Source organism: Mytilus galloprovincialis, chromosome 10 (genome assembly GCF_965363235.1).
Source record: "Mytilus galloprovincialis chromosome 10, xbMytGall1.hap1.1, whole genome shotgun sequence".
In the NCBI taxonomy this organism is placed as follows: Eukaryota; Metazoa; Mollusca; class Bivalvia; order Mytilida; family Mytilidae; genus Mytilus; species Mytilus galloprovincialis.
Window position 1 is genome coordinate 23,203,945 of NC_134847.1, and position 27,719 is coordinate 23,231,663.

Here is a 27,719-nt window from a genome sequence, read left to right on the forward strand (position 1 = left end):
GGGTTAATATTTGTATAGAAAGCAAATTTAATAGAACAATTATATTTCACCAGTTGAATCAGCTTAAAAATATGATTATACATGTACTTTGTACATGTTTTTAACTATATCATTTTATTTAAGCAACCATTTTTTAATTCTAGGTATCCCAGTTCACCATGATTTTAGAACAGCAAGCAACACTACAGTTGAATTTATTGGACCATTTGAGGTAAATTGTAAAGTTTAATTTATTTTTGAGGTCAGTCTATGTCTAACCATTGGATCAAATTCATACTTTGATATTAAGTATATAAAATAATAATTAAAACATATAGTGCACAAATGTATATCAGTTACTCATAGAAATATGGACTTCTTGTGAAAAGTCAATTGATAGACATACATCTGTATTTTTCAGGTCAAGGATTTCATTAAACCAGATCCATGGTGTGGTAAAGCCAAGGGCTGCTTTATGAATTGCACAGACACAGAATGTGATTACATCATCAGCTGGACTCATGATTCACAAACTATAACATATGATATACAAACCAAAGTGAAGACTGGTACTTCTTTCAATTCATGGGCTGCCATTGGGTTATCAACAAATCAAGAAATGGTAAGCCTTCATAATTAATATCTGACAAGACTCAGACTATGGTGTATCTTCTATAGAGTTAAAGTCTTGGATTCAATGAGGTTATATTATTTACTTGCAAGTGAATAATTCATCATCAATGTTTCTTAGCTTAATTGAACAAAATTGAACCATACTGGCTGGTAAAAAGCCAGTATAGTTCAATTATTATTTCACTATTTCACCTTCATTAATGATCGAACAACAAAAAAACATGTATATTTTTCAGGATGGAAATAGTATTATGATGTGTATGTCACTATGTTGTATGTTTTTTCAGGATATAAGTAGTATTATGATGTGTATGTCACTATGTTGTATGTTTTTCAGGATATAAGTAGTATTATGATGTGTATGTCAATATGTTGTATGTTTTTTCAGGATATAAGTAGTATTATGATGTGTATGTCACTATGTTGTATGTTTTTTCAGGATATAAGTAGTATTATGATGTGTATGTCACTATGTTGTATGTTTTTCAGGACGGAAGTAGTATTATGATGTGTATGTCAGACTTTGGATTGATGAGAACAGAACTTGGATTTACAACTGGTCATACTTATTCTAAAATTGATGATGTATGTAATTTAATTTGATTTATTTACATTGGATGACTCAAAATGTACAGGCAGATTTCCGTCTTGCCTTAAGATGTCCAGCTATGTTGGATGCTTAAACAATTTGATAAAATTTGTGATTAGGTCAGTTATTAGAAGGGAACTATAAATGGTGCATCAATGATATTTGATATGCAGTTGTATTAACCAATTCACTTCTGACTTCCATGGATATTATTTGGTCTTGTCTCCTCATCCATTTCCTTATTGATTTTGAAACTTTTGCAAAGTTAACATGATATAGCTTGCAATTTAAAAGTTTTGTTTAAGATTAGCAAGTTAAGATAAATTCTTGTGGAGAAATTCCCAAAAGGAAACATACATTACATTATTATAGTAAAGGTTTGGCCACTGGCCTTATTTGGTTTCTCTATTTTCTATATGGGAGACAAGTTACTTTTGACTTTTTTCAGTTCCTTTAGTTTTACATTTCTATTTTGCAAAAAAAATAATCTAGCCATCAACTTTAAAGAAGTATAATTAGTGACCAAACTTTCATGGTGCATCTTTTATACCTGTGAAGATTTGAACTTCTGTGCAGAATTGTAGTTTCCTAATGATAAAGTTACATAAGCATTTGTACTAAACTGTTTTTTTTTCTTTTCTTATGAAAAAAGACCTTTTATTTTCTATGTTCTATGTTGTATAGTATGAAAATCAAAATCTTTTTCAGCAACAGTTTATTTATCAGTCTAATCTTTTGTTTATATAGGTGAAATATTCTCTAACTTTTCTCAATGGAAGTACTGATGGAAATATTTTCCGATGCAGAATGAAGAGAGACATTCCATCAACTAATGAGAAAATCTTTGATTTAAGGGATAATTGGTACCTTCTTTTTGCCCATGGATCCCTTAGTAAAGGTAATAAAAATGATACTAATTTTTAAACTTCTTCAATTAGAAACTACAAATTCATTTAAAAATCTATTACATTAAGAATAGAAACAGTAACTTACCACTTGAAGCAAAACTTAAAATGCATTCTTAAACATTGTTTTTCTTTAACTGAAATATAATTAGGAATCTCATATTAGCTTAAATATCAAGCTTTAAAACAAAATAATAAAACAAACTTGGAGGAATTGTATTCCAAAAGGAGTGAGACATTGTGATTTAAAAATGACAGAGATTGTTTATCCTGATATGTATGTTTGTACAATAAATGATTATCAAAGTATGTACAATAAATGTTTATCTTTTCAATACATGTTATCACTATGTTATAAATGTCAAAATATGTTTTATTTAAAGGTTTTCCCCAACATCATGAATATAAGACTACAACAATGAGACCAATGAACTTTCTTGCACCACTTTCAGCACAGCACTTGACATCTAAACAGTATGTAAGTGCTACATTCTGTTAAAATCTTAGTAAAGACTATGGAAGTTTATAATGTATAAAACATCTACTTTTGTTTAATGGTCCTTATGTATTTTTATGCCCCATTTATGGGCATTATGTTTTCTGGTCTGTGCGTCCGTTCGTCCGTCTGTTCGTTCGTCCGTTCGTTCGTCCGTTCGTCCGTCTGTCCCGCTTCAGGTTAAAGTTTTTGGTCCAGGTAGTTTTTGATGAAGTTGGAGTCTAATCAACTTGAAACTTAGTATATATGTTCTGTATGATATGATCTTTCTAATTTTAATTCCAAATTAGAGATTTAACCCCAATTTTACGGTCCACTGATAGAAAATGATAGTGCAAATTTCAGGTTAAAGTTTTTGGCTTCAGGTTAAAGTTTTTGGTCAAGGTAGTTTTTGATGAAGTTGAAGTCCAATCAACTTGAAACTTAGTATACATGTGCCCTATGATATGATCTTTCTAATTTAAATGCCAAATTAGAGTTTTGACCCCAATTTTACGGTTCACTGAACATAGAAAATGATAGTGCAAATTTCAGGTTAAAGTTTTTGGTCAAGGTAGTTTTTGATGAAGTTGAAGTCCAATCAACTTGAAACTTAGTATACATGTGCCCTATGATATGATCTTTCTAATTTAAATGCCAAATTAGAGTTTTGACCCCAATTTTACGGTTCACTGAACATAGAAAATGATAGTGCAAATTTCAGGTTAAAGTTTTTGGCTTCAGGTTAAAGTTTTTGGTCAAGGTAGTTTTTGATGAAGTTGAAGTCCAATCAACTTGAAACTTAGTATACATGTGCCCTATGATATGATCTTTCTAATTTAAATGCCAAATTAGAGTTTTGACCCCAATTTTACGGTTCACTGGACATAGAAAATGATAGTGCAAATTTCAGGTTAAAGTTTTTGGTCAAGGTAGTTTTTGATAAAGTAGAAGTCCAATCAACTTGAAACTTAGTATACATGTTCCCTTTGATAAGATCATTCTAATTTTAATGCCAAATTAGAGAATTTATTCCAATTTCACAGTCCTTTAAACATAGAAAATGATAGTGTGAGTGGGGCATCCGTGTACTGTGGACACATTCTTGTTTTTACTTATTTTTTTGTTATACAAAAATGGTATTGGTTGTACATTGTTAACATTCAGCAGAAACTTCTTTGATTTTAACACCATATAAGTGGTATTTATCTGCTGCATTATTTTCATGATTTGTCTTGAAGATAAGATTTTGTGGTGATGCAGTGATTTTTAGATTGGCTATCATATGTTTGATATTTAAATTTATTTTCACACATGAGTTGTCATTTCTAGAAATGAAATTTCAGGAAAGTTTTACAGTTTACTGTGAAACATAAGGAATAAATACTTTTTAATTTCATAGCATAAAGGATTACAGCATATAGGTTGCATAAAATTGTATATGATAATACTGACATATTTTATAAATATAGACTAAAACTCTGATATAAAGTAATATTTTATTAATTATTCAGTCACCAGATATGATTCCACCAGATCCTGCGTGTGGTAAGACAAAGGGTTGTCTAACCAACTGTACAAACACAGATTGTCAATATATTGTCAGCTGGACACATGATCAAGAAACTGTCACTTTTGAAATACAGACTAAAGTAGAACCAGGGACTATAATGAACTCATATGCTGCTATTGGACTATCATCAAATCAATCAATGGTGTGTATCATACTAAAAGTAACATGTTCCTGTAAATAATCACTGACTGTAATGGTTATAATTCTTTTAATATATTTTAGAAAGTGCAGAAAAATGTACAAACATTGAAAGGTTAAACAAAAATATCAATGGACAACTTATTCTTGTGTTTCGAATGGCTAACCTTCTTTAATTGGGTTGGTTTCCATCATACATTTTTTATCGATTTATTGAGAATTCAAAATTATTACCGATTCAAATCAGCTCTTGTTTTGGGTATATTCTATTTTTGATCTATTTTAGTATCAGGATTTTGTTATAAGAAATAAACCAGGATAATATTTTTATTGGTCACAGAAATTGTAATTAACTTAAAAAGCAATAGGTCCTCCAACCCACCACCCCTCACAACCCAAAAAAAAACAACAAAAAAAAACCAAAAACAATAGAAAGAAAGAGAAAATTGAAAAGAGAACAATAAATGAAATTAATTTGAGGGCACAACAGTAAATGAATCTAAAAAATTGAAGAATTCCTTCATTTAAGTTTTTATCGGAATGAAGCATAAGAATGTAAATGATTATACTATTTTAATATTACCAATCAGAATATGTGTAAGTTAGGTTCATCTTTCCATACTTTATTTTAGTATATTTCAACCTTTTTAGGCAGGTTCTAGTATAATGATGTGTTTAGTCAATAATGGAGGAAAGATGTCAGCCGAGTATGGATATACAACTGGTCACACATATGCACAACTTGATGATGTAAGTATTGAAACACATACTCATGAACATATAATAAACTTGATAATGTAAGTATTAAAACACATACTCATGAACATTTAAAAAATGGTACTGCGATTACAAGTGTTTGTTGATATTTTTTGTCATTTGTATTAGTATTACCAGAAATATATTGATTTGTTAGTGCTTTATATTTGCATTACCATGAAAGAAGGGATATGTTGATATGTTGAACTAGTTCATGACAAAGGAGGCTCGCCACTCTATAAAAATTTCATTACAAATTTTATTTATTACACCTAGATGGCTTTTTAAATGATTATATCTTGAAAACGCTCCAAATTATCTCCCTTAAGTGCAAAAAATGCCTTTTTAGCTCACCTTTCCAAAAGGAAATGTGAGCTTTTGCATCACTTGGCGTCCTTCGTCGTCCTTCCGTCGTTGTCGTCGTTGTAAACTATTTCAAAGATCTTCTCCTCTGAAACTACTGAACCAATTCAAACCAATCTTCATCTGATTGATTCCTAGGGTATCTAGAATAAAGTTTGTGTTTTAATTCCCATTTCATCAAAAAACATGGGCGTCATGGCTAAAAATAGAACATAGGGGTAAAATGCAGTTTTTAGCTTATAACTCAAAAACCAAAGCATTTAGAGCAAATCTGACATGGGTTAAATTATTTATCAGGTCAAGATCTATCCGCCCCGAAATTTTCAGATGAATCAAACAACCCGTTGTTAGGTTGCTGCCCCTGAATTGGTAATTTTAAGGAAATTTTGCTGTTTTTGGTTATTATCTTGAATATTATTATAGATGTAGATAAACTGTCAACAGCAATAATGTAATGCTTGGGGTATACAATGTTTTTTTATACTTTCATCATAAATTATATTATGAACACGAGACAAACGAGACATTTCAGTGTGTCCACTCTTGTTTTTGCTTTTGAAGAAGATATGACAGAATTGAAGAACCATTTATATAAATTGAAAACCCAAAATAATCATTCATGGAAGATTTAAGCAAAAAATTTAAGGTGAACGATTCAGGCTCTTGAGAGCCTCTTGTTTTGGCATTAAAATTGAAATATCTTTTTTAACTCATTGGTGACCTATATTTTATATTATTGTTTTCAAAAAAGCTGTCCATAAACTAGATAATTGTAATTTAGTTATTTCGATATTACCTTCTCTTATTTGTCTTATTAGTTCAACAGAAAAAAAGGACATTAACAAAAATGTATGCCTCTTTTGGAGGCAGATTGTGAGCTTAAATGAAAGGTGACCCCATTTTTTTATTTCCTTTTTCATTAAGTATATGATATAAAGTTCATTTATAAAAAAATATAGCAAAATCCTATATTAAAAAAAAATAATTGATTTATACCAGTGAGCCCCCTTATCAAACCTAAAGAAGCCAAAAATGAAATTTACTAAAAAAAATTCAAGTCATGTTTTTATATGTTTAAAAATCTTTATACATTATGTGCCTATAGTTTGTAGTAAGATTTGATCTAATTGAACTGGGTTAAATGATACCACAGGTACATATAAGTAAGTCTGCTTTATACCTTGACATAAATCTAGAAATTGACAAAAAGAGAACAGGATTTGTTTGATCATTATAGAATATCTATGTGACAGATGATTAATGTTATGTTCCATCTGTTGTAGCCATAATTATATACAGTTTTACTCCATTGTGATATCTGGGAATTGGATTAATGACTCTATATTAACTTACACCAAAAAACATAACCGGTGCATCTAGTGTTGTGTGAACTGCTAAATTAACTCCCCTACTCTTATTTGTCTTCATATTTTTGTCTTCAGCAGATGGGGCACTAAGTGTTACTCTTGTCTGTCCATCTGTCCCTATGTATGTCTCAAAATTAGTTTCTGTTCTCTTACTTTAGTTTACTTTGACCAAATGTTATGAAACTATATCCAATGCTTATTACCATAAAACACAGATCAATTTCAAATTTGGGTGGGGTCACTTTTACAGTTCTCTTATTATGTTCCTTTATAATGTTAAATGCAAGCAGGGTTAAAGGACACATTCTTCATTTATATTTTACTTATGTATTTTGATTACTCCATTTGGTATCTTCTTTTTTATAAGCTCACTTAGTTTTTACAAAATTCTTCTCCTCTAAAATTATTGGCCCCAATTATCATTTAGATATCCAGATTTAATGATGATCTTGTGTTCAAGCTTTGACAACACTTTGTTTTACTTTCTGTTCTGGTTATTTTACATCAGCCAATGAAATTCCAGCCTTCAGATTATTGATGGTGTGTATAAATTTGGCAAAAGCAGAGTATCCCAAAAGGTCTTTAAAACAGAAAGTAAAATGGAGAGTTTTCAGATCCTTGTTAGCAAAGCTTTGGACACTGGATCTGTTTTTTAATCATATAAATGCTGAGAGATATCATTTAATTCCAAAGACCAATTACAATGCAGATTGGGAGTGTGCAGGACTCAAGGGATCACTGTGACACCTGTTTCCCTTTTGGACTATAGTTGCAGATATATGGAAAGACATACATGAACCAAAAATAAGTCAAGTGTTTTGATGTTTTCAAGGCATGTCATCCTTTGTATATAACTTTAAATGACTTTTACATGTAGTATGTTCTCCTATTGTAGATACAGCATTCACCAGCTTTGATTAATGGTAGCACTGATGGTAATATTTTCGGTTGCACAATACAGAGAGATATAAATTTATCAACAGATAAAATATTTAGTCTTAGGAATGAATGGTTCCTTTTATTTGCCCAGGGTAATGTAACAAAAGGTAATAATTTATTTTTATTATTCATACTTTTTTTCTTTTAGCAAATACTTCAGATCTATGCATAGCAGCATACTTTTTTTTTTTATTGAATACTGTAAACCAACTTATTTTTGCAAACAATTTATTTTTGCCACTTTCTCTAGTTGAAAAATTACTCTTATATAAATCTTTGCAAATATGTGGTACATGATTTTTTCTGTATTCATTTTCATCAAGTGAATTTTAGAATCAGGAAATTAAATTTAAAAATAGTTTCTATATATGTTACAAATAGAAAAGTAATTAAAAACCAATTGTTCAGAGAACAATTGAAGGTCTTTCCACCAGTAAAGATCTATTTTGATATAAAAATATGAAATATCAGTTTAAAATTGCTTTATGATGTATAAATATGAAACATAAAGAAAAAGGTCAAAATCTAGAACATCCTATCAAACTATCTTGAGCTCAATTTCAAGGTCATCAACCAAGAACCTCAAATCAAAAGACTCTAGGCCTCTACTTCATATTGTTAATGAGTTATTTTACCTTAGGACTAATATTTGATATAAAAGAGTGGGGGGGGGGGGGGGGGGAATTTGCATCAAATGTCTATGTACCCTTTCAACTAAAATATATGTGTTACGACATGTCACAACTAACAATTGTGTGAAAATATTTTGTCTATATCTTATATGATTTCTGAAAAGAAGAGATAACAAGCCAAAATCAAAATTTTGAACATGACCTTGACCTTTGACCTTGACCTCATTTTCATTTTTTTGGACCAAGGACCTTAAATCTAATGATTCTAGGTCTTCATCACTGATGGTTTTCCAGTTAAAAACACATTTCACTTATATCAAATACAAAAGGGGAAATAATCTCATATGGAATCTCTATACGGCTTTGGTCAAAATAAAACAGAACATCCTGAAGATATAAAGAGCAATTTGGAAAAATAAATTTGTCGGTTTCTTATATGGTTGCGAAGTCTTAAAGATAACAAGACTAGAGGCTCTCAAGAGCCTGTGTCGCTCACCTTGGTCTATGTGCATATTAACAATGGACACAGATAAATTCATGACAAAATGATGTTTTGGTGATGGTGATGTGTTTGTAGATCTTTCTTTACTGAACATTCTTGTTGCTACAATAATCTCTATCTATAATGAACTTGGCCCAGTAATTACAGTGGAAAATATTTCCTAAAAATTTACAAAAATTTATGAAAATTGTTAACAATTGATTATAAAGGACAATAACTCCTTAAGGGGTCAATTGACAATTTTGGTCATGTTGACTTATTTGTAGATCTTATTTTGCTTAACATTATTGCTCTTTACAGTTTATCTCTATCTATAATAATATTCAAGATAATAACCAAAATCTGCAAAATTTCCTTAAAATTACTAATTCGGGGGCAGCAACCCAACAACAGGTTGTCCGATTTGTCTGAAAATTTCAGGGCAGATAGATTTTCACTTGATGAACAATTTTACCCCTCCCCCCCTGCCCCTGTCAGATTTGCTCTAAATGCTTTGGTTTCAGAGATATAAGCCAAAATCTACATTTCACCCCTATGTTCTATTTTTAGCCATGGCAGCCATCTTGGTTGGTTTGCAGGGTCACGCCACACATTTTTTAAACTAGATACCCCAAAGATGATTGTGGCCAAGTTTGGATTAATTTGGCCAAATAGTTTCAGAGGAGAAGATTTTTGTAATAGATTACTAAGATTTACGAAAAATGGTTAAAAATTGACTATAAAGGACAATAACTCATAAATTTAAAGAACACCTAAATGTCGAATAAACTTAATTTAATTTTTTTCCCTCCAATTGCAAGTTATTTCAAGCATAACTGTCAAGTTTTGTCTCAGTCAGAACTATAGTTTCAGAGAAAATCACTATAATGTAAGGCCATATCCTACGGCAATTTCAGTCTAATTTCTTCGAAAAATCCTAATTTCAGTGTATCATTATAAAATGCATTGTTGACTAATATCTGATCACAAACTCATGATCTATGCATTCAAACAATTAAATAGAATACAAAAGACAACTTTAAGATGATAAACAATTTTATTGCACCTTTTAGAGTTCATTTGAAGGTCTGTTTTGGTCTGTTTTGGTCCATTTTTCCTCCTTCCTTCCTTTTTCATCAAATCTTGATATCTTTTGTCTAAAAAATAAAACAAATGTGATTATTTTCCCACAAAAATGAAATAGATGTAATGTTTAATCAATAATTAAAGTGTTTTAGCTGTAAGAACTGACTCTATAAATGTTAACAGTCTACACGGAAGTTTCTATAAGCCCTTATATGTAACTTGAGTTTTGGTCTGTTCCCTTAGTGTGACAAATAACGGTTCCCTTTCAGTCAATCATTTATTGCTACTGGTATCAAAGTCTTTTTATTTACTCATAACAGTATATTTCTAATGGATTTACACCAAAAGTCCACTTTCTTGTATTTTACATTAGAAAATGGGGAGAAAGAGTAATAAAAAAATACCTCATAATGTTTTTAAAAAGGGTTATGTCCCTTGGAATGCTGGTACAAAAAATAATTGGTAAGAATTATAAAGTTTAAGTATGTGAGACTGGATGCTGATGTGTATAAATCCAGGACAAATAAGTGTTTAGATGAGTTATTGTCTGTGCAAAATGTAGACGCCACAATGGCAAATTGTAAACTTTTACGGCCAAAACAAAAAAAAAAACATGATGATAGTTGATACATACTTTAATGCTGAAGTGTCATCTGCAGACCAATACACATATAAGATTTTTCAACAGAATGCTCTTCAGAACATGGTTAACACTGAAATAAAAAATTCACATGTTGTATAAACAAAACTGTAAGGGTAATTTAAAATTTAACACAGTAATCTAAATACAGCTTCGTCTGTCCACCAATTTGACTTAGAAAACACCCGTAAACCCCCATTTCAATGCAATTTTACCTCAAACATGCTTTCTGTGTCTAAATCCATTCCGAATAGTCCATGTTTACAATGTATGAACTGGTTTATTAATAACTTTTAAAAATGAAAGTACAATAGGGTCACGAGTGCACATTTAGTTTCCCTAAATAGGTGTAATACCACCATTGATTTTTCCCTATTAGTCTTTGTTAAATTGGCACTTTTAAAAAAATTGTACAGTATTTACCTTTATTTCAACCAAAGAAATACTTTGCATGTGTAAAGTTCAATCCTTTCCAGTGATACAGTGAAAATTTCACACTACATTTCATTGCATATAAGAAAGTAACCACCGCCGGAAGTAAACAACCCAATTTTTACACTGTTATTTACTGGTTACCTGCTTTGGTAACTATGTAACCTTAACGTTCCAAAATATTTTATAAGACCATCAAATAAAAAAAGAATGATTATTTCAGACATCCAACATACATATTTACGACTCAGAAAAATTTAAGTGCATTGAAATGCAGGGTTAATTTTCTACAACTGTCAAATTCAAGGGAATATTTTTTAGGCCTACTTTCGTATGCAACCGGATGTGACGTACCATGATTTGGTGGTATTACACCTAAAGGGGTCAACTGACCATTTCGGTCATGTTGACTTATTTGTAAATCTTACTTTGCTGAACATTATTGCTGTTAACAGTTTATCTCTATCTATAATAATATTCAAGATAATAACCAAAAACAGCAAAATTTCCTTAAAATTACCAATTCAAGGGCAGCAACCCAACAACGGGTTGTCTGATTCATCTGAAAATTTCAGGGCTGATAGATCTTGACCAGATAAACAATTTTACCCAAGTCAGATTTGCTCTTTATGCTTTGGTTTTTGAGTTATAAGCCAAAGACTGCATTTTACTCCTATGTTCTATTTTTAGCCATGGTGGCCATCTTGGTTGGTTGGTGGGGTCACGCCACACATTTTTTAAACTAGATACCCAATGATGATTGTGGCCAAGTTTGGTTTAATTTTGCCCAGTAGTTTCAGAGGAGAAGATTTTTGTAAAAATTAACGACGACGGACGATGACGACGGCTAAAAAACAGTGTTTAGGGAAATAACTCTTATATGGGAAAGTATTTGATTAAGCGGTGTCAGTTTTCAAAAGCGTATTAACTGTTCGATATCATATTCCAAATATCTAAGCGACATTTTGCGAAACAAAAAAAACAGCGAAGGAAAAAAAAAAATAATCAGAAGAAAACCAATAGGTCTTTCCACAGAAAAGTGGAAAGACCTAATTAGTTTTTATTGTCGAGCCTGAGACTTTTGTTAGTGAAAGCTTGACATAGGGATAGTGATCCGATGGTGGTGTTTGCTAACTTCTTAAAAGCTTTATATTGTAGAAGGTGGAAGACCTGGATGCTTCATACTTTGTATATGGATGCGTCATGTTACAAAATTTCTGTCAGTCACATGTCCAATGTTCTTGACCTCATTTTCATGGTTCAGTGACTAATTGAAAAAAAAGTTAATATTTCTTGTAATGTAAAATTCTCTCTTATTTTAAGTAATAGGATAACTATATTTAGTATGTGTGTACCTTGCAAGGTCCTCATGCCCGTCAGATAGTTTTCACTTGACCTCAACCTCATTTCAAATGATCAGTGAACAAGGTTAAGTTTTGGTGGTCAAGTCCATATCTCAGATAATATAAGCAATAGGTCTAGTATATTTGGTGTATGGAAGGACTGTTAGGTGTACATGACCTCATTTTCATGGTTCAGTGGTTAAAGTTAAGTTTTTGTCTTTTGGTCTTTTATTCTTATACTGTATGCAATAGGTCTACTATATTTAGTGTATGCAATGATTGTAACATGTACATGTCTAGCTGGCAGGTGTCATCTGACCTTGACCTGATTTTCATGGTTCAGTGGTCAAAGCTAAGTTTTTGAGTTTTAGTCTTTTTTTCTAATATTATATGCAATAGGTCAACTATATTTTGGTGTATGGAAATATTTTATGATCTGTTTGTCAGTTGCGCAGGTTTTAATTGACCTTGACGGTGACCTCATTTTCACGGTTCATTGCTCAGTGTTTTTTTCTGTTTTTGTCTGTTTTTCTGAAACTATAACCACTAGGTCAACTATATTTGTTGTATGAAAAAATTGTTAGCTGTACATGTCTGCCTGGCATGATTAATCTGACGTTGACCTCATTTTCATGGTTCAGTGGTCAATGTTTAGTTTTCTTGATTAATGTTAAGTTTATGTGGCAAGGCTTTATATTTAGGACTATCAACATAATATCAATGATTAGTAAAGAAGGCGAGACATTTCAGCGTGTCCACTCTTGTTTAATTATTCTCTCAGTGAAAACACACATTGGACAGGTTAATACTGTTGCCATTTTGTAATATTTAGCCGTACATTAACAGGAATTCCACAACATCATACAAACAGAACAGCCAGTAATTCTATGATTGACTTCCTTGCCAGCATCAGAGTGGCGTCATATGAAACCAGGAATGATGAGGATGTTCTGTTTACCTCTTTGTATGATGAGAGCGTTCCAATTGAACCAGCTCAGGTACAGTAATGTGATTAAGACATAATATACCAACTATCAGAAACTTTATAATAATTTCTTTATACTTGCACTTCAGAACTCTGTCATGAACATTTATACGTGTCTGAATTCTTTTCAAATTTCACAAAATTCATTATATTCAAGTTTTCCATAAAGTTTAGTATTTGTATAGTTTTGTTGTTTGGATGCTGTCTCATTGATGGTAACATCTATCATATTATTCATTTAAATAAGTGGCATTTTATTAATTCCTTTTCAAATAGGTTTTCAGAGATTTAATGTCAGATAGTCTGTGTTCAACATCTAAGAATTGTTTCACTAACTGCAAGGGTGCTGGGTGTTCATATGTAGTAACCTGGTTACCAGATGGTGCAGACATGGTATTTAACATAACAGCAAAAGTAGAATCTGGAACAGGAAACCTGGCATGGATTGGCATTGGTTTTTCCTCTAATGGAAAAATGGTTTGTATGCAGTTTTGATAAAGATTCTGGTTGTTCCATGCAAATTATTCCTGTAATATGTTCTTTCAACAAATATGACTGCTTTTTGGTGTTCTTGTGTTTGTTTGATTGATTTTAATAAAAAAAAAAAATATGCTTTAATGTCAAAATGCAGTTTTCTGGTTTATTTTAAAAGGTAACCTGAATTTAGGGAATCAAGCATAAATGCCAAAATATGGCTATCACTTTGCGTTAATCATTACAAAAGTTTCTCTCCTTAAATCTATTTGACCAATTGTAACAAAAGTTAGCCAGAATCATTCTAAGAGTATATTCAGTTAAAAAGATATGACCTATGATCCAGCCTGCATGAATATCAAATTAGAAATTGATATTGATGAAGAAAATCTGACAAGCGTTCCTTTTGGGTACCCATTGTGGTTTTTTTCAGATGACTCACCATAGAATTCAAATAATTGCTATTCAATGATGACTTTTTACCCATTTTTTGCATTTTGGGTGAACTTTATATTTTGTCTGGAGCTTGATATTTTTTGCATTGGTTAATATTACTTGTCTGGTGATTTAATCTGCCAACCACAATGCTTACCAAGGCTTATAAGAAAGGGGGGAGAGAATATAATGATTATTTATTATCTTCTAAACTGTAAGAAAAATGAAGAAAATTTGACGGGATAAGAAATGTTAAAAAAAATCTTATGACTCATCAATATGTTTATATTTATACTACAATTATTAGCCATATAAACTTAAACTTAAAATAGTTACTGACCATATAAATTAAATATAATTGATAGTGTTTTTCTGTAGATTTTTATAGACATTTTATAGAATGTAGGTAGGCTATGCAGAACTTTCATATTCATATTTTTTATGCCCCACCTACGATAGTAGAGGGGCATTATGTTTTCTGGTCTGTGCCTCCGTTCGTTCGTTCGTTCGTTCGTTCGTCCGTCCGTCTGTGCGTCCGTTCGCCTCAGGTTAAAGTTTTTGGTCAAGGTAGTTTTTGAAGAAGTTGAAGTTCAATCAATTTGAAACTTAGTACACATGTTCCCCATGATATGATCTTTCTAATTTTAATGCCAAAGTATAGTTTTGACCCCAATTTCATGGTCCACTGAACAAAGAAAATGATAGTGCGAAGTTCAGGTTAAAGTTTTTGGTCAAGGTTGTTTTTGATGAAGTTAAAGTAACATCAACTTGAAACTTAGTACACATGTTCCCTATGATATGATCTTTCTAATTTTAATTCCAAATTTAAGTTTTGACCCCAATTTCACGGTCCACTGAACATAGAAAATGATTGTGCGAGTGGGGCATCCGTGTACTATGGACACATTCTTGTTTTAATTTTTACCAAATGTATTTCATTTCTAATAGTAATTTAAGAGTTGTAGAAAAAAGAAACAGCCATGAATTGTCTCAAAACAATTTTTAGCTCACCTGGCCCGAAGGGCCAAGTGAGCTTTTCTCACCACTTGGCGTCCGTCGTCCGTCGTCGTCCGTCGTCGTCCGTCGTCGTCGTCGTTAACAATTTACATTTTGAACTTCTTCTAGAGAACCACTGAATGGAATAGAACCAAACATGGCATGAATGTTCCTTATGAGGTGCTGACCAAGTGTTGTTACTTTGTAGCCGATCCATCATCCAAGATGGCCGCCAGCGGGGGACTTAGTTTAACATAGGACCCTATGGGAAATGCATACAAATGACTTCTTTTAGAGAACCACTGAATGGAATGAAACCAAACATGGCATGAATGTTCCTTATGAGGTACTGACCAAGTGTTGTTACTTTGTAGCCGGTCCATCATCCAAGATGGCTGCTAGCCGGGGACTTAGTTTAACATAGGACCCTATGGGAAATGCATACAAATGACTTCTTTTAGAGAACCACTGAATGGAATAAAACCAAACATAGCATGAATGTTCCTTATGGGGTGCTGACCAAGTGTTGTTACTTTGTTGCCGATCCATCATCCAAGATGGCCGCCAGCGGGGGACTTAGTTTAACATAGGACCCTATGGGAAATGCATACAAATGACTTCTTCTAGAGAACCACTAAATGGAATGAAACTAAACATAGCATGAATGTTCCTGATGGAGTGCTGACCAAGTGTTGTTACTTTGTAGCCAATCCATCATCCAAGATGGCCGCCAGCGGGGGACTTAGTTTAACAAAGGACCCTATGGGAAATGCATACAAATGACTTCTTTTAGAGAACCACTGAATGGAATGAAATCAAACATGGCATGAATGTTCCTAATGTGGTGCTGACCAAGTGTTGTTACTTTGTAGCCGATCCATTATCCAAGATGGACGCCAGCGGGGGACTTAGTTTAACATAGGACCCTATGGGAAATGCATACAAATGACTTCTTTTAGAGAACAACTGAATGGAATGAAACCAAACATTGCATGAATGTTCCTTATGCCATGCTGACCATGTGTTGTTTCTTTGTAGCCCATCCATCATCCAAGATGGCCGCCAGCATGGGACTTAGTTTAACATAGGACCCTATGGGAAATGCATACAAATGACTTCTTTTAGAGAACCACTGAATGGAATGAAATCAAACATGGCATGAATGTTCCTAATGTGGTGCTGACCAAGTGTTGTTACTTTGTAGCCGATCCATTATCCAAGATGGCCGCCAGCAGGGACTTAGTTTAACATAGGACCCTATTGGAAATGCATACAAATGACTTCTTTTAGAGAACCACTGAATGGAATAAAACTAAACATTGCATGAATGTTCCTTATGAGGTGCTGACCAAGTGTTGTTACTTTGTAGCAGATCCATCATCCAAGATGGCCACCAGCAGGGGACTTAGTTTAACATAGGACCCTATGGGAAATGCATACAAATGACTTCTTTTAGAGAACCACTGAATGGAATAAAACCAAACATGGCATGAATGTTCCTTATGAGGTGCTGACCAAGTGTTGTTACTTTGTAGCCGATCCGCCATCCAAGATGGCCGCCAGTGGGGGACTTTTGAATGAAATTAAACATGTTCCTTTCCTTATCAATGAGGTTGTGTTGTCACTTTTAGCCAAATTTTATATTTTTTCAGATGATTTCAAAAACCCAAGTAGAATCAGGTGAGCGATACAGGCTCTTGAGAGCCTCTAGTTTTATTTGTTACCCAGTTTGGAATAGGATAAACAATTTGTTTTGCCAGGAATTTTACCTGTTTTTAACCCTTCAACAAATGAATTTTATATTTTTAATAACATAGTTATTCTTTATTTTTGTTCAATATGGAATTATAAGTGTAGTAATTGTTTCTTTCCTTTTTCAGATTGGTTCAAGTTTTTTGATGTGCTTGAACATAGATGGTCATTTTAAAGGTGAATACGGAAATTCACTACACCAATATGAAGATTATACTCCTTTGAAAAATGTAAGTATCAGACAATGGAAATGTTTTGTCAAACAAACAATTATAATAATAACCTTGATACATTTGTAGCAGGGTTCACCCTCCTGGGCTTCTTGGGCATAAAATTGCTTTCTCAAACGTCACTTTGCTTTTAAACTACCAAAAGCATAATTAAGTCACCTGAATGTTCACCTTTTGTTTATCAAGGGGATGAAAGGTCAGTTTTTTCATTTATAAAATGACAGTTGGTTTCTTTATAAACTAGTTAAAACCATTGACCTTGTAGATGGAATATTATTTCAAAGAAACAACTATTTATGCAAAGTAATTTTACATCAGGTACTTGTAACTGGAGTGTACATCCAAAGATTTTGATTTTCACTAAGAATAAATTTGTTTCTTCATTAGAATGTAATTAATTCCCTAGCATCTGTCTATCTGTCCATCCCTATGTCCAGCAAATCAGATTTTTCTTTGTGCTTGAAAATATTAATTTTATATATTGTTTTATCATGACAAGTTGCAGATCAAGTTCGAATTTTGTTCCGTCTGTTAATTTTGTGCAGAGATATATGGTCCTTAGACTTTGAAAATTCACTTATGTAATCAGTTTTCCACTTTTTGTTTCCTTAGACATGCTTGCAGATATTGATTTGAGTTTTGTAATACAGTTTAAAACATGACAAGTTATAGATCAAGTTTGCGTTTTATTCGAATTACAATTATTTTTTAACCAATAGAGTACTATGCAATACTCTCAGAATGCTTGTTGAAATAGCCTTTGATAAGTGATCTATTTATTGTTTTAAAAATATCATATTCCTTGCCAAATTGTTTATTTTTGTAAATTTTTTGTATTACATTGAAAATTTAATAGGCACTACAGATTAGAGGTGGACCAACTGTGAGAGAAATCTGTATTCTTAGGATAATAATTCATGACTCACAAATGATACCACTGATAAAAAATGATTATCCCACAAGTGAAAAATAAGCATTCCACTAACAAAAATAGACAATTGGTTAGATCCCCTTAAAAAGGATATATTTTAATGCAAATCCTTGTTTCATAATTTCATTTTTATTCCCCCATTTCAAAAAATATATACTCTTTTACCTCTGTCTATTGGCTGTCCTTTCCTCTGTCAGTCTCATGAATATTATTGGTCTTCGCATCTTTCTCAGGTACTGCATAACAATGAAAGTGGAAACGTACATTTAGTGTCTGCTTTGTCCAACCATTATGCAAACAATAATTAAATTTGCAGGTCATTACAAGAAATTAATGTTCAACTGTTTTGAAATCCCATAGTGGTGTATATATTTTGCCCTACAACTATAAATGGTAAATTTTGAACAAATTATGCTAATGTTACAGAAAGTCATTCATATGAGATGGCAATTTGTATTTCCTAAACCCATTTGAAAACTGATCAATGGTACCAGTACGTATTTTTATGCCACTTTTAAGTGGCATTTATATTTTTATCATCATCAGATTTTCTTGAAATTAAGGTTTAGCTATTATTTAGGAAATTATAGATTTTGGTATACTTTACAGGAGTAAAACATTATATTATATATTTTACAGTTTTCTCTTCCAATTATTGAGAGCTCTGTTGATGGGGATGTCCTTCATTGTTCTGTGCGAAGACCAATCACATCTCATAACAACAACATTTTTGATTTAACAAAACCATGGTATTTGCTTATTGCCCATGGACCTATTCGAAATAGACGAGGTAAAGTTTCCTTAACAGATCTATTTACATAGATGAATAGTCAGTAGGAGATACAGGGTCAATGATTACACAAATGTTGATTTATCATTATTTTTTTCAGATTGTTCACCAATGATTTTTATGCCCCACCTACGATAGTAGAGGGGCATTATGTTTTCTGGTCTGTGCGTCCGTTCATCCGTTCGTTCGTCCGTTCGTCCGTCTGTCCCGCTTCAGGTTAAAGTTTTTGGTCGAGGTAGTTTTTGATGAAGTTGAAGTCCAATCGACTTCAAACTTGGTACACATGTTCCCTATGATATGATCTTTCTAATTTTAATGCCAAATTAGAGATTTTACCCCAATTTTACGGTTCACTGATAGAAAATGATAGTGCAAATTTCAGGTTAAAGTTTTTGGCTTCAGGTTAAAGTTTTTGGTCAAGGTAGTTTTTGATGAAGTTGAAGTCCAATCAACTTGAAACTTAGTATACATGTGCCCTATGATATGATCTTTCTAATTTAAATGCCAAATTAGAGTTTTGACCCCAATTTTACGGTTCACTGAACATAGAAAATGATAGTGCAAATTTCAGGTTAAAGTTTTTGGCTTCAGGTTAAAGTTTTTGGTCAAGGTAGTTTTTGATGAAGTTGAAGTCCAATCAACTTGAAACTTAGTATACATGTGCCCTATGATATGATCTTTCTAATTTAAATGCCAAATTAGAGTTTTGACCCCAATTTTACGGTTCACTGAACATAGAAAATGATAGTGCAAATTTCAGGTTAAAGTTTTTGGCTTCAGGTTAAAGTTTTTGGTCAAGGTAGTTTTTGATGAAGTTTAAGTCCAATCAACTTGAAACTTAGTATACATGTGCCCTATGATATGATCTTTCTAATTTAAATGCCAAATTAGAGTTTTGACCCCAATTTTACGGTTCACTGAACATAGAAAATGATAGTGCAAATTTCAGGTTAAAGTTTTTGGTCAAGGTAGTTTTTGATAAAGTAGAAGTCCAATCAACTTGAAACTTAGTATACATGTTCCCTTTGATAAGATCATTCTAATTTTAATGCCAAATTATAGAATTTATTCCAATTTCACAGTCCTTTAAACATAGAAAATGATAGTGTGAGTGGGGCATCCGTGTACTGTGGACACATTCTTGTTTGAGGTAACATTATAAAAAATAAATAATTCAAGGATTTCAGTAATATATATTGATTAGAACTGAATTATATTTTTAGATGAGATGAGATTTTCTTATCACTTGGCATCTGTCATTGGTTGTTGCCCTTCGTCGTTAACTTTAACAAAAATCTTCTCTACTGAGCCAAATTTTACAAAACTTGGCCACAATCTGCATTGTGATACAATGTATCTTGCTTAAAAATGTGTCAATTAAACAAAGATTTTTTACTTGTCTACAATGTTGGAGAGTTTCTTTTTTTGAATATGCACAGTTTATAGTGTGAGGTCAATTATATAAGTAATAGATGCACTTGATAAGACAGTATAGATGCTCTAATAGAACATAAGTTCCTTGATTTAGATCTCATGCTTAGAAGTCAACTGCATGGTACGTCTTATATTTTTAGTGCTATATATTTCAGGACTTCAAATAAAGCCTACTATGCACACATTTACAGATCTAAGTAACAACAGTGTAACTTTTCTCACAGTTCAAAAAAATGTAAGTTGAGCTATAACATAATTGTTTAAATAATTCATGCAATACTTAATATTAATTATTCAACATGAAATCTTTACAAAAATGTGATGAATGATTTAAGGTAGAGTTCCACCCATTTTTAAAAGGGGATTCCAACACATGCAAGACATACAAAATGGGGGACTCCAACCATATGACCTCATTCAAAAGCCTTAGTTTTCAAACAGATAGGGGGTTCCAACCCCTGGAACCTCTTATGGATCTGCCACTGTTATCAATCAACCGAGGCTTCTTTTTTAAATGTTTATCTATATACGTTTATTATGACATCTATTATCACTGAACTAGTACACATTTTTATTGAGAGGCCAGCTGAAGCACAGTGGATCTCACATTATTTTAACTTTTTGAAGAGTTTAATAGTAATATATTTAAACTTTATTATTGCTGACTTCTCACATGAATTATATCTGGCTTTCCCATACACTTTGTAGAAAAATATACCTGGGAAAATAAATCCTGACAGTGAATGTGGTCTATCAAAAAGCTGTTTTCATGATTGCAATGCAACAAATTGCCATTACTTAGTTAGCTGGACCAGTGATTTGAATGATATCACATTTAACATAACAGCAAGGGTTACAGGAGTTAAGGCATATAGGAGTTGGGTAGCCTTGGGATTTTCACCTGATGGTGCTATGGTAAGATTATAGATTATAGATTAAAGAAATAACAATTGAAGATGCCACAAAATGTAGTCAAAAAGTAAAATCAATTGTTTCTAGGAATACAGAATACTGATTATATTTAAATAAAGGATATTTCAATTTTTGGGGTACAAATCCAGAATATATCACTGGTAAGATTGCTAAATTTTCAAGTGCTCATCTGCGATTTTTCAATGATATAATTTTCAAGTTACAAAATGATGTTTTATTATATAAGCAACTATTTTAAAGAAAATTACTTTATGTGTACTAACCTATCCAGTCTAAAAGATAGGTAATAAATTCACCAATATGAATATTAATAAAAAAAAAAATGAAAAGGAATAGCTTTACATGAAAATAAGCTTACAAACAAGGTTCACAAGATGAACAAGCAATGACTGAAAATGCACCGTGTGAAAAGATGAAAAAGTTTGTAGATTTGTGTATGAATCAACAAAGAAGATTTTTTTTCTTTTATATTTTTAGCCCAATTCAAGTTTTATAATGTGCAAGAACGGGAATGGAACATTTTATGGGCAGTATGGATATTCCTCACAGTATACACAGTTTATTGGTATAGACAATGTAATTATGTATTCCACTTATTATATTTTTACTAGAACACACCCGTGATATCGCGGGTCCGTGACTGAATTAAAGTATATAACTATGCGTAGGCTTTATTTTAGTATTTGTATTGTCATCTGATAAAGTCATGCCGATTATAAGATACACAGTTTACACTGCTTTCAAACTCTTTCTTTGTGAACCCGTCGACCTGGAACTTATCAATTATTGGTAATATTAATTATTTGGAAAACAAAAAGTCCTGGAATGGAGTATTTTTTAATCAACAGCACTGCCCTATATTATTTATAAATAAAGTTGAATTATTTGATTCGCTGTTTTACGTCATGCCCGCTAACAAATTGAAAACTGTACCTGTATACGCCTTATTTTAAGTCCATATTTTTAGTATTCGTATTGTTATCTTAGAAAGTATTACTGATTAAAATACTACAATAGGGAACAATTAGACAATGATTGAATTTAGAAGTGTCAATCCTGTGCTTATGACCCGTGTGTATAGCAAAATCCTAAATACACCGTTCAACTTTGGTGGTGCGCCTATCAGATGCGGAACATACAGATAAGATAATAGGTAACAGGTGAATATACTATTGATATCGGTATCGGATTCGACCCGGAACTTGTTTATTATTGGCAATATTAATTATGTGGAAAACGAAAGGGTCTAGAGGGGTGTGATTTTTAATCTACACCATTGTCCTATATTAGCTATATATAAAGTTGAATTCTTTGATTTGTCGTTTTTACCCGATGACGGCTGACAAATTGGACCTCGTTATTTTAGTATTATAGATGTCCTGCCTATGATAGTAGGGGATATTATGTTTTCTGCTTATGTGTCTTTACCAGTTCCTTTCGCCAATCTGTTTGTCCCTCTTCATGATTATGTTTTGATTTAATCAAGTTTGGTTCATATAAGCATAATGAGACTTATTATACATATAAAAACAAGAAGATGTGGTATGATTGCCAATGAAATAACTCTCCATGGGAGATCAAATGACATAGAAATTAAAAAAAAAGTAAATGTAAGGCCTAAGATTATGAAATGATTTTCTAAGATTATTTTACAAATTGTGTTTTTGACCCAAATTTAAGAGTTAACTTATCAAGTTAAAGTTTTTACTTCAGGTTCATGTCGCAATAAAAAAGTATTCACCATTTTTTCATAGAATATATTTTATTTACAGGTTACTTTACAAATATCTGACAGCTCAGTAAATGGTGATATTGTTCAGTGTACAATTAAAAGACCATTAATATCTAACACAGATAAAATCTTTAATTTAACTACAGAGTGGCATATCTTGTTTGCCTATGGTGATGTTACACTTAATCCTAATGGTTAGTATTATAATTTCTTATAAGAAAGCACAATCAAACATTTCATGTCTAAGATGGTCATAAGGCTAGCTTAAATGATGAGCAAGACCTTATCTACAAATAAGTCAGTATGAAAGAAGTCTTGTCTTGATGGAATCAAAAAGCAAGAAATAGCTGTTTCTGGTTTCATCAGCTGAGATAGAGATTTACACAATATATTGGTTTGTCTTTAGTCAGTTTATGGAGAACCACTAGTGGTAGGTCAATGATAATTGTTATATAGTTGTATTAACATTGTCACATCTCACTTCCATCGAGATTATTTGGTCTTTTTGTTTAAAAAAATCTAATACCTGACTTAGGGAGCTACCATTTGATTTTTATGGGGAGGGGGGGGGGATGAAATTTGAAAAAAATAGGCGGGACAGGAGTTTTGAGTAAAAAAAAAAAGGCAGGATGAGACACTTGCAAAAAAAAAAAGTCAGGACGACAATTTAGGTAAAAAAAAGTCAGGATAAACTAAAAAATAAAAGGCAGGACCGAACAGAGTGAAAAATAAAAAGGCAGGACAGAGATTACAGCTAAAAAAAAATGCAGGACAAAATTTTTCATCCTAGCCCTCCCATAAAAATCAAATGGTAGCTCCCTTAACTGGGACAATTGAAAACACCAGATTTTGGAAGTCACACATATTTCTATAACCCTTTCGGCGATGAGTTCCGGTTTATATGGATTTACGCCAGGGCTTCCAAAATTATTTTGAGCCAGCCGGACATTTTATATCTGATCCTGATTTTAATCCCTTAAGACTAAGTCACACAAGGCAATTATGGAAATCAGATGGCCATCCCAATGTTTGACATTAGATAAAAAAAAGAATATTAAACTTTACTTTGATATGAATTTGATGTCCTGACGTAAACTGTTAAATTGGCAGTGCATCATTCCAATGTGCACATCAGCGTGCTCATATCTGCCATAGACTCTTTATTTGTGCAAAATGATGTTATCAAAAACTTTACTTTCGTTTTAAAATCACGTCTTCGTATAACCGGATGTTAACTTGACAATGGTAAAACATAGACCAGAAACAGATACATAAAATCTGTGTACGTTTTTACAAAGCACGACTAAGTGGAAAAGCTCTTTCCACGGTTTTTCCCCAAAATACTTGAAATAAATGTTAGATACAGGTATCAATTATCATTTTTGAATTTTTGAAGAAATGTAGGATGCATAATTAAATTTCCCACCTGTGCACATGGGCACACATGTTCTAGAACAAACAACGTAGTTCTGATGATTTTTCATTTAAAACCTTTTTAAATATTTCACCAAATTATGTTTATAAACGTATTTCTTATAATTTTAATCCTTTATACTAAATCAATTTATAGATATATACGAACTGCTGAAATGTAAGAAAATAACCTGAGAATAGACCAATCAATTTACAAGAAGTACGGTACTGAAAATAGTTTACCTGTCACCTGAACAGGTAGATTTCAGCTGTCCAATAACTAATTAGCCTTGATTAAAATTAGAAAGTATTGAGTAGGGGTTGTTTTAATAATGATCAATCATCATGTCACTTTTATGACCGGAAATGTGTGGCTGTTAAAGGCAAAAGGTTGGGTCAAAAAGATTGCGAATTGTGTTAAAATGACCGTCTCTTAAGAAAGTCTTGAGAACTAAAAAGTAGATGACGGTTTCATGCTTTGCCCAGCCGGACTTTTACGGACATAATACAAATGTCGGGAATATATGACTGTTTTGGAAGCCTTCATTCACGCTTCAGACAGCTGACGATGAGTCCTGTTTTACCGGGATCGGAAACCTTTTTTATATTTCCTGCTCAAAACAGTGCAAACATGAGTTATCTTTCTTTGTTGAATACCTGGATGTAAGTGTAAACATGGTGCTTCAGTTTGTTGAAGGAAAAAGTTGAAGTAATTACGCAGCATTTCCATATTGCCATAGATAATTGCTCTTACTGTCCTTTGAACAAAGGTACAAGCATACAGGGTTTGTTGATGATGATCCTTGACCAAAATCAATATGTAGTGACAACGCCACATCAATAAAATTTCATTATGCAGCGCCAATCGAAGCATATGTCTTACCACTGCAACTTCACCTACCAACTTAGTTGTAGAATATCATGGGAGACAGATACATTGTAAATTTCCTAAAAACTGAAATGCTAAAGAATCAACTGCTAAAAAAGCATGTTAAGTCCATAAGTTTAAACCACCTTATTGCCAAAACACTGTATTAGGTGGGTCAGAGGCCAAATCAGAAGGTACAAAATTATATTCAAAACATGTCAAACAGAACTGGTTAATTCTTCAGTCAATCATTTAGGAATTGGTTACAGGCAGACATTACCTTCCATTATGACACATCCATTGATGAGAGGAAAACCAGGGTTGCAGTGAATGTAACATTATTTGAACATTAAACATGACATAATCAATTCAATTTTTGAACTGTAAACCTTTTTTAAACAATAAAGTAATGAATAAAATTTATTATATTGCAAGAAATGTATATTTTAAAATGAAAATTCAAAAAGATAATCTATAGGTAAAAAAAATGCATTTTGGCAAATACCACTACTGAAAGGGTAAATAAAAGATGTCATTGTGCATATTCCCCATCAGTGGTTAAATATGAAAATGTGATAACAGAAACCTGTAAAAATACATAAGCTTTTCAAAATCCAGTAAAATTGTATTAGATTAGTTAGTGACTGAAACTTGGAAAATTGCAATTTGTTTGTTTCCATACTGTACCTTAAGTTTGTCTAATCCAAATTTTATGAAACTTTTTATAGGAGTTATTGCCTAGATGATTTTTTTTTTAAGTTATTGTCTGTTATCTTGAAAACATCAAATAGATAGTTAGAATCTGTAAACACTAAAAAGTATAAGCAATACAAGACCTACAAAAATTCAAAATGATGGAAACCATAGGAGGATTACTTTTATGAGGTTATACCCTTAATTACAAACATTTATTATTTTTGTGTTTTATCCTATTACATGTACCTTCAACACTATCAATTGGTACAAATTGTAAACAGCAAAAAATTATTAGAAACGCAAGATATAATTTTGGTACTTTTCAAGAGCATAGGAGCCTTTTGTTTAAAAACCATTTGCTATTTACTTTATTTTAGAATTTTAACAGATTAATGATATGCTCATTAAAGGGAAATTACGCGATTTTTTACTTATCATCTAATTATGTTCATCTTAACATAAAAAACACATTTGCAAAGTTTTAAATTAATATTCCTTCTAATAACGGAGAAAATCAAGTATTTGTAACTTTTTTTGTTGAATTCTCGAGTGGGTCGTGACATTTTAGCCCGATTTGTTGAATTCTGGGAAAAATTAAAATCTGTTTAACTCTTATAGCTTATCGACAATATACGTAATTAAAAGCGCACAGCTGACGAATGGTCATAGTTATTAACCACAATATAAGAATGAACGAAAATGAATATGCATATACCGTTTTGTATTGATTGAATTAAACTCCTATAAAATTATCTCTAGTTAATGTTTTCGAATAAATTTCATTAATTATTGTTGAGATTTTTTTCATAAAATATTTATTGAACATTTTTACTGATATTGAACTGAAAATATTTCAGTTCTATTTACCGTTATTGTTTTGATAATCATTTCAATGCAACTAATGTGTGAGAGCAAAGTGTGTATATTATTTTGTAAAGGTCACTGTATATTTCTCGGCTTGAGGTCAATTTGTTTACCTTGTAGCTATTTAGCCGCAGGTGTGAGTTCAAGCGTACACAGGTATGAATGTTGTTATTTGGAAAGGATAAACAGAAAGGATTAGAAAGAGTATGCTGTATTTAATACACTAAGATTTAATACACGATGAGAATAAAGATACAATAATTAAATTGTGTAAATTAATTGAAAATAAAATTCAGATTCATAATTCCGAAAGTGTATAAAAATAAAAGGAAACAATTTTGGATTACTTTCTTAGCGGCAATTGGCGTAAACATTCAAATATGAAGTAAAAAATAGTAGTTTTAATCTTTAATAAAAACTAAATGCAATATTTCCCAATTTGATATTCCATTGCACATATGTTTGATATCATTGACTTTACCGGAATTTCTTAACTTGTATTCAAATCTGGCTGTTTAATGCTCATAAAACTATCGCAATTTTAAATTTTTTAATTGAAAAAAAATACAACATACATTATGCATGATTTTTAGCTCACCTGGCCCGAAGGGCCAAGTGAGCTTTTCTCATCACTTGGCGTCCGGTGTCCGGCGTCCGGCTTCGTTAACTTTTACAAAAATCTCCTCCTCTGAAACCACTGGGCCAAATTTAACCAAACTTGGCCATAATCATCATTGGGGTATCTAGTTTAAGAAATGTGTCCGGTGACCCGGCCAACCAACCAAGATGGCCGCCATGGCTAAAAATAGAACATAGGGGTAAAATGCAGTTTTTGGCTTATAACTCAAAAACCAA

The 27,719-nt window shown here is 32.0% G+C and overlaps 1 protein-coding gene and 1 long non-coding RNA gene across 6 annotated transcripts in view; one reads left to right on the forward strand and one right to left on the reverse strand.

Annotated features, from left to right (window-relative positions):
• The window catches only part of LOC143047196 (uncharacterized), a 117,144-nt gene that overhangs the window by 41,410 nt on the left and 48,015 nt on the right, over positions 1-27,719 (forward strand). For all 5 annotated transcript variants that reach the window (XM_076220194.1, XM_076220192.1, XM_076220193.1 and 2 more), the window contains exons 9-24: positions 144-211; positions 401-601; positions 1,102-1,197; positions 1,949-2,099; positions 2,490-2,584; positions 4,096-4,296; positions 4,944-5,042; positions 7,674-7,824; positions 13,178-13,329; positions 13,593-13,793; positions 17,102-17,203; positions 18,774-18,924; positions 20,514-20,593; positions 21,067-21,273; positions 21,769-21,867; positions 23,064-23,217. In XM_076220194.1, coding sequence (XP_076076309.1) covers positions 144-211; positions 401-601; positions 1,102-1,197; positions 1,949-2,099; positions 2,490-2,584; positions 4,096-4,296; positions 4,944-5,042; positions 7,674-7,824; positions 13,178-13,329; positions 13,593-13,793; positions 17,102-17,203; positions 18,774-18,924; positions 20,514-20,593; positions 21,067-21,273; positions 21,769-21,867; positions 23,064-23,217 — 2,208 coding nt within the window. The remainder of the gene's footprint in view (positions 1-143; positions 212-400; positions 602-1,101; positions 1,198-1,948; positions 2,100-2,489; positions 2,585-4,095; positions 4,297-4,943; positions 5,043-7,673; positions 7,825-13,177; positions 13,330-13,592; positions 13,794-17,101; positions 17,204-18,773; positions 18,925-20,513; positions 20,594-21,066; positions 21,274-21,768; positions 21,868-23,063; positions 23,218-27,719) is intronic.
• On the reverse strand, positions 9,869-11,364 carry LOC143049042 (uncharacterized). The gene is made up of 3 exons (XR_012970021.1): positions 10,980-11,364; positions 10,551-10,629; positions 9,869-9,987 (listed from the first exon to the last, which is right to left on the reverse strand). It is a non-coding gene; the product is annotated as an uncharacterized LOC143049042 (long non-coding RNA).